The sequence below is a fragment of the Salarias fasciatus genome, chromosome 19 (genome assembly GCF_902148845.1).
Source record: "Salarias fasciatus chromosome 19, fSalaFa1.1, whole genome shotgun sequence".
Lineage (NCBI taxonomy): Eukaryota > Metazoa > Chordata > Actinopteri > Blenniiformes > Blenniidae > Salarias > Salarias fasciatus.
Genome location: NC_043763.1, coordinates 24,473,272 through 24,486,603, shown reverse-complemented (window position 1 = coordinate 24,486,603; position 13,332 = coordinate 24,473,272). Strand labels below are relative to the sequence as shown.

The window sequence follows — 13,332 nt, the reverse complement described above, 5'->3', positions numbered from 1 at the left end:
GAAGTCAAGAAAATTTCTGAATCTTGACTTGAATGATCAGACATGTGACCTGTACTGTCCTAATCCCGGAACAGTCACTTACTGTAGTCAAAAAGTTAAATTTAGCTTTTTTTAAATACCTGAAGTGCTACTTAGATAAGCTTGACCTTAAAATGGGTCGAAGTTGAACAAATTCAGGATTTTCAAAAACCAGAAATGTAGCTCTTCTTCCTAAACAGTGGAGGAAACTCATATTTCAGACTTAAGACTCATTATAATCTACAATACATGAAAATCGAAGTTATTGTTCCTCAAACTGACAAAAGTCTCAGTCTGTCTAAAATATTCAACCAAGAGCTGGAAGAAAACATTCAGCCTGAATCGAATCAGTTTGACTAAGATTGTGTTTCACATGATGAATTACTGTGATTTATGCTGATTTCTTTTGCTCTGATCAAGTTATCAGAATATTTTCATCCTTTCTGGAGAATCTTGTATCTTTCTGGAGATAAAATGAAGAGAAATCCGTCTGAAATGCTGAACGCCGGCAGATTTCTGTCTGGGTGAAAACTGATTTCAGGGTTTTTTTTTACAAACGTCTGCCGTTCTGATCAACACCATGTTCTCTGAAGGAGAACAGACCTGTTCTGTCGTGGATGAGTGAATGAGTGAGTGAGTGAACGTGTGGCTGCAGAAGATGGCAGGTTTGCATGATGCGCGCAGCTGCAGTTACCCATGCGGGAGGCAGAGGGCGCCGCCGCCATAATGATGCAGTGACAGCAGCAGGATCACATTAGAACCTTTATATTTCATGGTCGGTGAATCAGCATTCTCCTACAGAACACGTCTGAGTTCAGCAGCGTCGAGCTGCCAACAGTTAGACCGGATTTTTACAAAAAGACACAACGTTTGCCAGCTCGTCCTCCGGAGCGCAAAACATCGACATCTGGCTCCCGCGCTCTCCGTTGGACCGGCGGCGTTCTCCCCCGGCGTGGCGCCGCTGCTCTACAGTAACAACGCCGTCATGAAGCGGGTCTGAAGCGTTCAGCCGGATTACATAACCACAGACTGGATTAATGCTGTTCCTACAGCAGCCGCAGCGTCGGAGCAAATAACATTAAATCAGGATTTAAATAGAAAAATAACATTAAATTAAATAAGATCAAACAACCCACTCCTTTCTCTTCTTCTTTAAAATAAGTCTCTCTCTGGGTGGAGCCCGGCCGTTCACTGTGGCGTTACTCGAGTGTCTTTAATGCTACATTACGTTGAAGGCTGGGAGGTGAGGAGGGGGCGGGGCCGGGGCGGAGGGGGGCGGGGCTCAGGCGTAGAAGACCAGCTCGGGGATCTGCCCCCCCTGCACGCCGGTGCCGTTGGTGCTGTCCGAGGAGCACTGGAACTGGAACGTCACCTTGCCGCACTGCACCTCCGTCATGCCCTCCTGGCCGAAGTAGCTGAGCTCGTTGCCGTCCAGCACGGCGCTGACGGTGTAGAAGGCGTCCTGCTCCACCTGCACCGGGTGCTCGAACCACACGGGGAACGTGCTGCTGGAGCCGTCCGACACGAACTTGGTGAGGTTCTGCGCCAGGACGGCGCCCTGCCGCTTCAGCTCGATCCTCACGCTGTACTCGGCCTTGCCGCCGCTGGAGCCGTACAGGCCCAGGCCGGCGATGAAGATGCGCTTGTCCACGGCGAACTGGATGCTGTCGCAGCGGCCGCGGTAGCGCCACTGGTTGCTCCGGTACGCCGAGGACTGGAAGCGGTGGCACCGCTGCGGCGACAGGCCGGCGCGCGGGCTGAGCGGGAAGTCCAGCCGCGGCTTCTTGGCCGCCGTGTACCACAGGAAGACGTTGTGCGTCTCCTCCAGCGTCAGGATGTCGGACTGCGCCGCGCCGTCGGCGAACTCCTCCAGGCTCATGGTGGGGATGCGCACCAGGAAGAGCGCCTTGCCCAGCACGTCCCTCCGGTTCCGGGTGGACGGCGCCAGGCCCCGCCGCCGGCACTCGGCGGCGGCCCAGGCCATCACGGCCTCGAACACCACCACCTCCTTGGTGTTGAGCGTCTCGCGGCGCAGGATGATGTCCAGCGTCTGCAGGTCGATCTCGCAGAAGCCCTCGGAGAGCAGCGCCAGCTCGGCCTGCGCGTCGATCACCTCCCAGCAGCGCTGCGTCAGCTCCGGCTCCTCGAACAGCCGGCTCTGCGACAGCAGCACGCAGGCGTTCTTGGCCTCCAGGCTGGTCTCCAGGAAGGTGACGCAGGCCTTGGCCAGCGCCGGCACGATGTACTTCTTGGCGGCGTACAGGGTGGCCAGCACCGTGTCCGCCTCCAGGTCGATCTCGTCGCTGTACATGTACCTGGCGGAGGAAGAACATCGTCAGCACACACCGAAGTGAAACGCTGTGGGAGGAGAGCCACCCAACGGCTCATACATGGGAAAATCTCTCAATTCATGCCCCACAGGAAGAAAATACTTTATATGAATTCAGAGAATGAACATAAGTATATAAACGGAAATCCAAAGGATCTTCAAATCGACCTTAAATCTCGAGATCTGATTGGCGTCAGTATAGAAATCCTTTATTCTGTCCTTATCTCTTAACTGTGTTCTTCCTCACATGGACAAAACCTTAACTTTTTTTCTGTCTTATGTCCAAAGATCTATTTTACTCCAAATAAATGTACTGAGAACTAAATTAAAGTAGATTGTGGACAGCGTTGCATTATCCTGTCCAGAAATTAAGTTTAGTGACGAAGTTGAGCTGATTCCATCTCTAAAGACGATGAATTTCGTTTATTGTGTAAGTCTAAGTCTAATGTGACATTTTCAGCCCCAGTTGTTTAAAAAGTCGAGCCTATTCTGCCCCGGATGTTAAAAATTGGACTGTATTTCATCCGAATGGCTGAGCATTGAACCGATTCTGCTCTCCATTTTGGAGAATCTTCATCTGCTCTAAAATATAAATGACTCTTTCCTTTCTGAATGCAGTAAAATCCTCCTCGTTTCATCAGAAATGTGCATTAAAAGTGACTGGATATGCTTTAAATCTGCAGATATCCAACTCTGAGTTCAAAATGTGGAGAAAAGTCGTTGACTGGCAGCGACGGAGCGACAAATCAACCACTTCTTTATTGTTCCACATAAAAAGAGATATTATGAGGAACATTTGGACCACATTAACTGACACTGAGTCCTCGTTTTTCCATGGTTTAAGCAGAGTGCAGCTGAACGGAAAAAAGGAAAAAAAAAACCCTGCGTACTTTTCTTTGCAGAGAAGGTTTTTCTGACTTTAAAGATCCTCGGAGGGTCTGGGCCAGCACTGCCAACCGTGCAACAAAGGCACGATATTTATAACCGCTGGTCTGCTCATAAGAAAAGTATCAGGCTGAGGAGGAGGAAAGGGGGAGAAAAATGTTTCGACTTGAACAAAGAGCGCTGAGAAAACCAGCAATTACAGAGCAGTGCCGCCGCCGCCGCTCTCTGGCGCTCGCAGCTTTTTGGCATTCGCCTGCGCTCGGCTTTGGATGAGTAATAATACGCTTTGAAGTGACACTGACTGCGCCTGTCATCCCTGCTCCTGGTCGGGAGGGAGGGAGGGAGGGAGGGAGGGAGGGAGGGGACGGGTGAGTGGCTTACTTCAGCAGAATTAGAAAAGCAGCAGGTTCCACATCTGGGATATGGATCTCCGACTCCTCCTCCGCCAGATCGCCGTAAAACATGGCACAGAAGACGGAGCTTCCCACGGCCAGCACATACTGCGAGGGAGGGGGGAAGGAGACAGATGTGTCAGACAGAATCCCTCTCCGCCAGCTCCTTTCACCAGGACCTTTCTGTTTGATACCTTGTGTGCCGGAACCTTCTGCGATGCCCCCAAAGGCCCGACGATGAAGTGGACGTCCGCCATCAGCTCGTTGTTGAACATCAAGGCGTTCCTGAAAGCAGAGAGGAGCGCAGCTCAGCGTATTGTATAACATGCAGTCCTCCCACACGGATTTTGCCTGGAGACGCCGGTTATTTTCATCGGTTTGGGGAGGACTCGCACCGCTCACGCCGCGTCGTCTCACTTGATCTATAATCAGGATGTGCGCAGACAAAACCAGACAAATGCAGTTTCCAGAGTCCCATCAGTCAAAACCAAAGCAGTAATTACTCCTCTATAGCAAGAGGTCAAATAAAATAGACTCGTACCACCAAAGGAGAGCCGTCCTCCAACAACTCCTCCCTGTAAACGGTGCTGTAGTGAAGCTACTTTAAAACGTCTCTTTAGTTCTGAAATGAAGTGCATGCTGCGATCATGCAGCCATGATATCATTGTTTTTCATTGAGTGCTAATTTTCAACTGCTAAAGGAAAACATCTGCAGACATGAAGTGGCGCCACCTGGTGACTGTGTGTGTTATCACCGATACACGGTTCTGCTCGTTCCAGTCCCACTCACAGCGGTTTTAAGTGAAAATATTAACCTTTGGTTGCGTTTGGGTTACCGTTTCCATGACAGCGTCGATCAGAACCACTGAAAACATGTTACGGTGCAACTTTTCAAAAGCACCCAGGCTCCATCCTGAGTGGACGGCGGAAGTGTTGCGCAGCAGTGCGAGCAGATAGACGATATCAAACATGGCGGCCTTTATCATAAACATTGACAGTGTTATCATTCAGTGACCTCTAATAGCGTCTGATTTGTCACCTTCGGTATTAATGTCGTTCTTCTCCCGTTGTTACTGTATAGTATCTTCTTTAGTGTGGTGTCACTACAAAAGACCGAACAGCGCTAACTAGTGGCCTGGCGTGCTAACTACACCGCTCTCTACCACTGCTGTGGAAACTGACATCTTGTAAACAGAAACTTTTTTCAAAACGCAGTAAAACGATGCGCTTTCAGCGGCCTGGGGCTGCGAGGAGGCTTCCTGCGGGGATCCTGGTTACCTCTCTCGGAGGGTCGGGTGGCTGCACTGCCAGCTGGGCGGCTCGACGTTGTTGTTGTTGATGTTCTGCTGGGTGGTCGGGGTGGTCGCGGCGCTGCAGCCGCCTCCTCCGCCTCCCGCCGCCCCCCCGCCGCCGCCGCTGCCGCTGGCCTGGCACACCTGCACCTCCTTGGTCTTCTCCGTGTCCGCCACCGTGGTGCCGTTGGCCAGGCTGCTGGCGTTGTTGGCGGGGTAGAGTTCCGCAGCCATCTTCCTCTCCTGCGTGTCCTTCTGCTTGTCCTGCTGCTGCTGCTGCTGCTTCTTCTTGCTCAGGGACAGGGTCAGGATCTCATAACATACCGGCAGCCTGCCCGGGAGCCTGCCGACCTTCTTGGACTTTTTCAGCGTTTCTGGGAGTAGGAGCAGATAGGTCAGACACCTCATGATCCGGCCATGATGGAGCAGCCTGCAGTCCGCCGTGGGCATCGGCTCCGGCAACCCGATCTGTCTCCGCGGCGGCGCCCGGGGAAGCGAGTCCGTGTGACGGAGGTCCAAACTGGAAAAATACCAGGAGGGGGGAGGCTCGGCTCCGACTGCCTCGACGCCGCGTTAGAACGGCGAAAACAGCCCAGTTAACGCGACGACATGTAAATAAGCGATCCGTCCGGGCCGCGGACTCCGTCTCCTCCGTGTCCCGGCCGTCAGCTCATCCTCTCCGGCGGAGAAACGTCCGCGAAGCGTCGCTTGTTTTCCCTTTTTCAGCGCGCGGGTAATCCGGAGAGTCCCCCTTCTCCCTGCTCCCCCCGCCTCTGCCTCTGCCTCTGCGTTAATCCTCACGGATAGTCCCCGGCTGTTCTCCAGCGCCTCGAAGCCCGCTGCTGCTGCTGCTGCTGCTGCTCCGCTGCGGCCGCTCTCCTCTCCGCTCCGCTCCTCCGGAGTAAACACTCATTTGTGGGGAGTTTTGCAGCTCGCCTCTGTTTTTTCTGCCCTTTTTTTCTTTTTTCTTTTTTTTTTCCTCTAGTCGTGATCTCCTCGAACGCCCAGGGCGCCCTGTCAGCCAATCAGGGTGGCAGGGCGCTCTGACGTCATAAGAATGGAGGCTCCTCCTACAGCGGCTCTGCAGAGTGCGTCACGCGGACGACCCCTCCCCCTCCACCCCGCCGTTCAGAGCCGGCAGGGGCGGAGCTGGAGACCCTGCGGCCCGGGGCTCCGGGGTGCCGCCGGTAAACCGCCTCCCGCCTCCTTTATCACCCCGAGAGTGGAAGAATAGAACAGAATAGCAGCGAACAGAAGGACTCTGCCCCATTTACACATCTTTACATCATATAAGCTCCATGTACATGACAAGGTTTTCAGATGAAAACATTACTTTAGCATTTTGGGTTTCTGTTTACATGGCACCGGTTTTCAGATCTGCTGAAAAGGCGACTTTTTGGAAATGACTCCCAAGGTGGAACTTTTTAACAACACTCAGACTCCAGCTTTGATTACAAAAACAACCAAACACACCCACTGGTGATACAACAACAAATCACAAGATAACCTCTTTATTTATCCCATATGTAGAAATGTACCTATCACAGCATCTCCACATTCCACTAACGATATGACAAACAAGAATATTAAAGAATAATAATAATAAAAGATTGTGAATCATCAGCAAGAAAAAGGTTGCTTAAAATAACACATTCGTATTTACAACATAGTATAAACAAACACATTTCTGTTTTATAATGATGAAAAAAATACATGTATTTGTAGTTTTGCAGTATTAATGGTGTAAAAGTCTAGTAAGAATCGAATGAATCAATTTAACAGCACGAACAAATCTAATAAGAATAGGAAATTAAAATCCCTAAATGTGTAACGTGGTATTTGTTTACCTCTCCATCAGTGATTGTGTGTTTTGTGAGAATTGTGTGTTTGAAGTCCTTTTCCAGCCAAGCTGCTGGTGACTCTGTGTCCTGGAAAGAGCAATGTTAGTGAATGTGTTTTAACGTTGTCAGCTGCTTTCAGGCTTTTAAAGGAGAGAAGAGGTTTTTCACGTGGTGAAAAAGGTTTAAAATGATAACATGTTAGTGTTATATTTATTGATATGGCTCTCCGATAGCAAGGAGATGAAAAACAAGCGGTGTTGGCAAAAAGCCGGAGGTCAGAAAATAATAATCCAGTGTTATGATAGAAAATAAGCCTGAGGAGGAGTTTGAGGGCCGGCTGCAGCTTCCAGTGTGACTGAACTTTAATGCTATTCATGCAGCTCCGCTCCCACGCCGGACGGACAGGAGCGAGCGGCGGCCTTTTCTCCGAGGGGGGTCGGAGTCATTTTGGGGAATGTAGGCGAGGCAGGTTGAGAGGAAAGTGGCCGCGTGAAGAAAGTCAACTCTCCGAATGACTGCCGGGCTGGCGGAGCGTCGCCGATCGATTCTATTCCACGCTGACAGACGACTCAGGCAGAATTTAAATTCTTCATGATTTCAGACGCTCCAGTAAAAGTTGGAGCAGCGATGGCCGCCGCTGCAGATGTGTCATTACACGGTGGGGTGGGGATGGAGGGGGGCAGCCCGGGTCTTATTACCAGCTGGCTCCACCAGATTTCCACTGCACTGCTCTTTAAACAGAGATATTGGACTCCACTGTCAGAACCGGCCGTCAAGCTCCGCGGTTTGTCTCCAGGCCTGGATGGAAACTGGACGACTCTTCATTTCAGGTTTAAATTCAGTCTCTGAAATCCTTTTTTTTGAATAATAAATCAAGATCAACACAGACTGTTCACCTGCCAGCCCAGGTGTCTCCACCGTCCGTCTCCCCCCAACATCCCCCCTGAAGTTTCCTGTGCAACAGTTCCTCTCAGACTCTGCAGCTGCAGAAAGTTGAAGACGGGAGCTGGTTTGGAAAGCTGCCCATGCAAATCCCTCCACCAGCTGAGGAAATCTGGACGGAGAAACCGGCTGCTCGGAGCCGCACTTGAGCTAAATGCTAATCCCCCACTTCTCCAGCGGAGCTAATTAGCAGCCAGCGCTACGAGGCTGGAGCGACGGGAGCAGCTCGCAGGTGGCAGCAGGTTGAAGAGTGTGTGTGTGTGTGTGTGTGTGTGTGTGTTGTGGAAACCCTTCCTTTGGTGTGCCATTTCCACATTTTGTGGGGTTTTGGTTTGTTTGCAGCTCAAGCGGGCGGCTGCCTGTAAACAGGCGCACGAGCCGTCGCTTTTATTGGTTGTTGTTTTGGCGGCAGCGTTTCCAGAGAGGGTTTTGGCTTCAGAGCCAGTCGCGTTTAAAGGCAGCCCCCTCATATTTAAACCGCAAAGCTTCAGCTCAACCTTCTGCAGAGTTTCCAGTGGCTGTAGGAAGGAGAGCAGCAGGGATCAGCGCCGACTGAAGCGTTCGGATATATTCAGCATTAGTTATTCAGAAGAAAGTGCTGAGACATCCACAATTTGAAAATCACTCCTGTTTCAACTTTTTCCAGGAAGCTAGAAAAGGTTCACCTTGGAGTTTTTTATGCCTTTGTGGACTGTACTAAAGTATTAAACTGGGAGGCTAATTATGGAAGCAGTGTGGGGACAGTGTGCCAAGACCCACTTAAAAACCACAACGTGTTCTGGACTCTGCCAAACTCTAAAATATCAGACCACAACAGTCAGAAAGCAGAAGCAGATGAATATCCACAGAATGCGTGAAGCTCCAGGTTTCTTCTTCGGGGACTGATCAGAGATTCAGCCTCAGTCGGCTTCGTTATCTGCGCTCCAGTGTTGAAGTCTGTTTCACATTCAGAGAGACGTATTGTTTAAGTACCGATGGAAACGCATCCTCCCATAAGAAACTGACTTCAGCATCAAACTGCTGAATTTGAGGGCATGTTATACCCCTTTTCCACGGGCCAAAAAACCCGTTTAAACCCACTAATGCCCGGCTCCTCATGGCAGTGGGAAAGGGTTTAAACGGCATTTCGACCCGGGTCGATTGACCCTGCTATCGACCCGGGTTTTAATTGGCTCGCCTCCGATCGGCTTCAGTGCGAAGCTCAGACCCTGGTCAGCGCTTTCATTTACGTGATGACGCCGCCGTAGCTCGCCTACGTTGGCGCGCCTGTTGTTTCTGGACGCAGAGGGAGAGTTCCTTCGTCAGGATGACCCAGCGTTGGCAACATGGCGAGATCAGAGAGCTTCTCTTGATCCGTGGGGAAGAGGAGATTCGTCGACTCCTCTCCATTGTTTGCCTCACCGTGCTTCGTCCTGCACTGATGATGTCCAACGTTGATGACATCATCAGCGCAGGAAAACGCAACCGCGCAGCTCGCCTGCAGGCAATTAGACCCGGGTCTAATTTTTTTTCATTTTCAAAATTGTTCAGTCCATTTCCACACAAACAGCAGAAATGTTAGAATGTCAGGCTGTAGATACAGGCGCCTGCAGAGAACGATTAACAATGGGAGAACAAGGACGATCGTGTGGACAGACGAGCGAAAACAGAATTCTATTGGTGGTTTTATTGATTATAAGCACAAGTTTTCCATTTTGTGTCGGTTCCTGTAGCCTTACAGACGGGCAGTGGATTGTTTCTGGCTTTAATGTGTCTGTAATCTCGTTTCCCTGCAGCGATAATAATGAAGCCACTTTTCACCTTCGACTGACTTAAATAAAACATTTCTATTCAGAGGAATCGGCTGCTGAATCAGCACAGCTGCTCCTGGTGTTATCAGAAAGAGGTTTTTTTCGGTCTTTCTGGCTGTGGACCCGGCGCCAGAGGAGACATTTTTCTGCTTTCACTTCCTACAGAAGTCATTTAAAGAGTCTGTTGGAAAGCTTTCGGTGTGTAGTTCATCCTGCTGCATTAAGAAGTCTAATTAATCCTCCGGCTGCACCCAGATCAGTTCAAACCTCACTGCGCTCGCTTCTTCTCAGTTTGTGTAAATCTGCCAGGAGGCAGACGAGCGGCAGGTCTCAGGACGTCTCCTTGTGTCTCCGTCAGACCCGTGTCTCTACATCCCCCGCTTCGCCCAGCTGCTGGAGTTCGGAGAGAAGAACCACGACGTGTCCATGACGGCCATGCGGCTGGTGCAGAGGATGAAGAGGGACTGGATGCACACGGGGCGCAGGCCGTCGGGACTCTGCGGAGCAGGTCTGAGGACAAACGTCCACATTTAAACTGTTTTCTGTGAACCGGTAAACTCTGAAGTCCTGTGATGTGATATGACCATAAGAACACTGTCACTCAGTCTGCTTCAGTATACTGTCGATCAGTCTGTTAACTGATATTAATGGCTTTCATTGAGTTTCAGATATTATTCTCATTCCTGCTGTTTATTAAAAAAGAGGTTTTCTTGCTTTTGTTCTTCTGAATAACGGCGTGAAGGAACTCCATGAATAAAGTTCAAACCCTTAAAAGGAACAACTTTTCAAACTGAAGTCTGGCTCTGCAGCGCCGACTAGTGGCGGTCCAGCAGTCTGCACACGGAAGAAGCAGAATGATTCAGCGGATCTTTGCGTCATTTCTGGCCGTTTAGCTGTGCTGCCGAGCTGCCGCCGTCATTCCGGTAATTCCTGTAGAAACGCAGTGAAACTTGACTCTGATGGCTCACGTTCAGGTGGACCGGCTTGATGCTCCGTCGTCGTGGAAACACACTGTTGTTAGTGCGATGGCGTTGAATTAGGACGTGGCCGGTCCTGAAACACGACCTTCCCTGGGACCCGGCTTCAGTCGGTGGAATTGGAACCAGTCGTGCTCCACGCTGCCGACCACAGCTGGCTCGCCGCCGCACATCTGGAGCACGAGAGGAGCTGCTGCTGGGCGCCTCGCCGCGCTGGAGAACTTCCTCCAACGCGAACCCGGCCGGTTCACCGGGAGGCGGAGCTGCTCCCCCACCCAGAAGCTCAAGGGGGGGTTCGAGGTTTTCTGCAGCCAACTCCTGTTTTCCCAAACGCCCCCGGTTTCTCTGGCTGCGGTCTGGGTTTCTGCCAGCGAGGCCGTCCTGCCAGCACCTGACTACAACCGACCCCCCCCCCACCCCCCCCCCCCCCCCCCCCCCCCCAAGAGCTCTGCTGATGTGAAACAGCTGAGCTCTGACCTCTTCCTTCCTCCGGTTCGACGCGCCGCCGTCTCGCCGCTCGCTGCATGTTTACGGTTTAAATCTCCAACTTTCTCCGCTGCTCTGCTGCAGCGCCTGAATAATTAATCGCTCGTCATGAATCTTTGAGCGGGAATCGCTCAGATGGAAGAAGGACAAGCTTGTTCCTCCTAAATATGATGCAAATATCACACGCAGCTCCTGTCGGGACGAGGGAAACGTGTTTGAATCCCGTCTCCACGTCTTCCTGATAATTAGAGAGACGGAGCGTCGGCCTGCGTTAGACGAGCCGCCGGCTCTCAGGCTGCACTGTGGGTTTTTAAGGTAATGGCGTTGAAACGGTTGGAGTTGAGGAAGTCCTCCGTGGCGAGAACGCCGCCGCTTCGCTCCCTCACGGCGGTTGGAAGTGTGTGCATGTGGAAGCAGCAGACGCACGCATCCATCTTTTAGCAGGCTCTGGAGCGGAGCAAGTCTAATGACAGTTATATAACTGTTCCCCCTTCAAGGCTCGCGCTGCATTTCATTGCATAATATTAGTGTTGTTCCTGCGTGTTTTGGTGTGGAGGCAGACTGCTGGCTCCGCAGGACGAGGTGAAGCGTCTCCTTCGCTCCCGATCGCCGTCACGTTTCTGCCTCTGCTGCACCGTCCGAACCGATACGCCGAGTGTTCTTTGAAATCGTGGGCGAAGTGATGAGTGCAACACTTTGACATCAGCAGAACTTCACTCTGCTAAAGAGCAGAGCTTCACTGCAGCCAATCGCCTCTTGTTTTAAAAGTGAAGATGTTAGAGGAGGAAGATGCTCTATAATCTGGTTGTCAGCTGAAGCTCCGTCAGTGAGAGGGACGTTCCATTTCCATGAGTCCTTCTTCAGGGCTTCCTGCTTCGCTCTGATTGGCTCCCGCCGTGTCGTTTCAGCTCTTCTGGTCGCCGCTCGGATGCACGAGTTCCGCCGCACGCTGAAAGAGATCGTCAGCGTGGTGAAGGTGTGCGAGTCCACTCTGAGGAAGAGGTGGGTGAGGAGGATGGAAGCAGACACTGAGCCTGGCCGTCTGGCCGAGGTTCCTTCTGCCGCGTCGATGTGAATTTAATATTTAATGAAACTGAGAAAAGTTGGACTCCCGTCACAGAAGTGGAAATGGGCGTCTTTATGCACGCTGCTGACAGAATCCGAGGCCAATGTCGCAATAAAATCCACTTTTCTCTGCAAAACTCCTGAAGTGAGATTTAGGGTGTTGATTTCTGTACGAGCAGCCGCTCACGGCCCGCTGACCTCCCTCCAGGCTGACGGAGTTCGAGGACACGCCCACCAGCCAGCTGACCATCGAGGAGTTCATGAAGGTCGACCTGGACCAGGAGTGCGACCCGCCCTGCTTCACGGCCGGACTGCAGAAGAAGAAATTACAGCAGGTGGGAAATAAAATACGAGAAGAATAAATTACAAGAGCTAGTGCTAATGCTAATGCTAATGCTAATCATGCTTTACAAGTCAAATGTCTGATTCACTTCAAAGATACAGCGGATCCATGAAGGCTGCAGTGAGGCGTTTCTCATGTTGCTGAGTTTCATGTAGGATTCTTGAGACGATGCTTGATCAATAAACAGAAGTTTACTGAAATAGTAACTATGAGAACCGTTCTGACTGACGCTGATCAGAATCTATTAATTCAGTTCCAGTCTGTCGATCCACTGATGAGTTCTGTTCCAGGTGGGTTGTTGTGTTGAAGTTTGGTTTTCCTGCTTTGTTCGGTTCTTTAATCTGATCAGAGCTGAGTCGCGCGGCGCCGAGCCGAGCCAGCAGTATGGTAGTTATGCTAGTTAATGTGATTGGCTTGAGTTAACTCAGCTTTGTCTGCCGCAGCCTCCTGGGTATGCATGGATTTATTTAATGTCGGCTTTCTGGATGTTCTAGTTTCACCTTTTCTCCCAGACGGTGGAATGAAACCCAAAAAGAGGACAGAACAGAGTTAACTCCTGGGTTAACCTCAACCTCAACCCCACCCTAACCCCAACCCCAGCCCCAACCCTATCCCCAACCCCAGGAGCTCTGAGGAATGATCGAACAGCTTTATTCACAGCAGAGAGAGAGAGCGAGACAGCGGCTCTGCAACCGTTTACACAGGTGACAGACAACAGTGGGTGGTTTGGTTGAACTGGTTAAGCTGAGCAGTAGTGGTTCAGTGGCAGTGATCAGTCATCGGCAGACGTGGCGGCGGTGTTCTTCTTCACGCCGCTGACGGTTGGACACACCTGATCACTCCTGGAAATGTATTCTGAGATCAAAGGAAACCAAAGAGTTTGACTTGTGGAGAAACCGCCCCCGGTCTGTGAAGTTCCTCAGACTCTCAAATTAAACGAGAGTAATGGGATAAAGATTAGAGATGGAGCTG

General features: G+C 51.1%; 2 protein-coding genes across 5 annotated transcripts in view; one reads left to right on the top strand and one right to left on the bottom strand.

Moving 5' to 3' along the window:
- brf1a (BRF1 general transcription factor IIIB subunit a) overlaps nt 1-13,332 on the top strand; it is a 74,381-nt gene that overhangs the window by 18,972 nt on the left and 42,077 nt on the right. For both annotated transcript variants that reach the window (XM_030116764.1, XM_030116763.1), the window contains exons 7-9: nt 9,848-9,997; nt 11,861-11,954; nt 12,226-12,352. In XM_030116764.1, coding sequence (XP_029972624.1) covers nt 9,848-9,997; nt 11,861-11,954; nt 12,226-12,352 — 371 coding nt within the window. The remainder of the gene's footprint in view (nt 1-9,847; nt 9,998-11,860; nt 11,955-12,225; nt 12,353-13,332) is intronic.
- On the bottom strand, nt 1,174-5,905 carry LOC115406627 (BTB/POZ domain-containing protein 6-B). Of its 3 annotated transcripts, none has more exons than XM_030116767.1 (5): nt 5,194-5,905; nt 4,903-5,163; nt 3,819-3,909; nt 3,614-3,732; nt 1,174-2,333 (listed from the first exon to the last, which is right to left on the bottom strand). In XM_030116767.1, the coding sequence occupies exons 1-5, from the start codon at nt 5,364-5,366 to the stop codon at nt 1,301-1,303; spliced, it is 1,677 nt and encodes a 558-aa protein (XP_029972627.1). In that variant the 5' UTR covers nt 5,367-5,905; the 3' UTR covers nt 1,174-1,300. The 3 variants fall into 3 exon arrangements, with proteins under 3 accessions (XP_029972627.1, XP_029972626.1, XP_029972625.1); XM_030116766.1 differs by having other exon boundaries at nt 4,903-5,158; nt 5,189-5,904; XM_030116765.1 differs by having other exon boundaries at nt 4,903-5,904.

Bases quoted from the DNA above. Each gene is read 5' to 3' on its own strand.
- LOC115406627 (XM_030116765.1), bottom strand. From the start codon at position 5,366: ATGCCCACGGCGGACTGCAGGCTGCTCCATCATGGCCGGATCATGAGG. The intron at 3,733-3,818 runs GTATCAAACAGA...CCTCCCTCGCAG, and splicing joins AGAAGGTTCCGGCACACAAG to TATGTGCTGGCCGTGGGAAG. The intron at 2,334-3,613 runs GTAAGCCACTCA...TTCCTCCGCCAG, and splicing joins GCTTTTCTAATTCTGCTGAA to GTACATGTACAGCGACGAGA.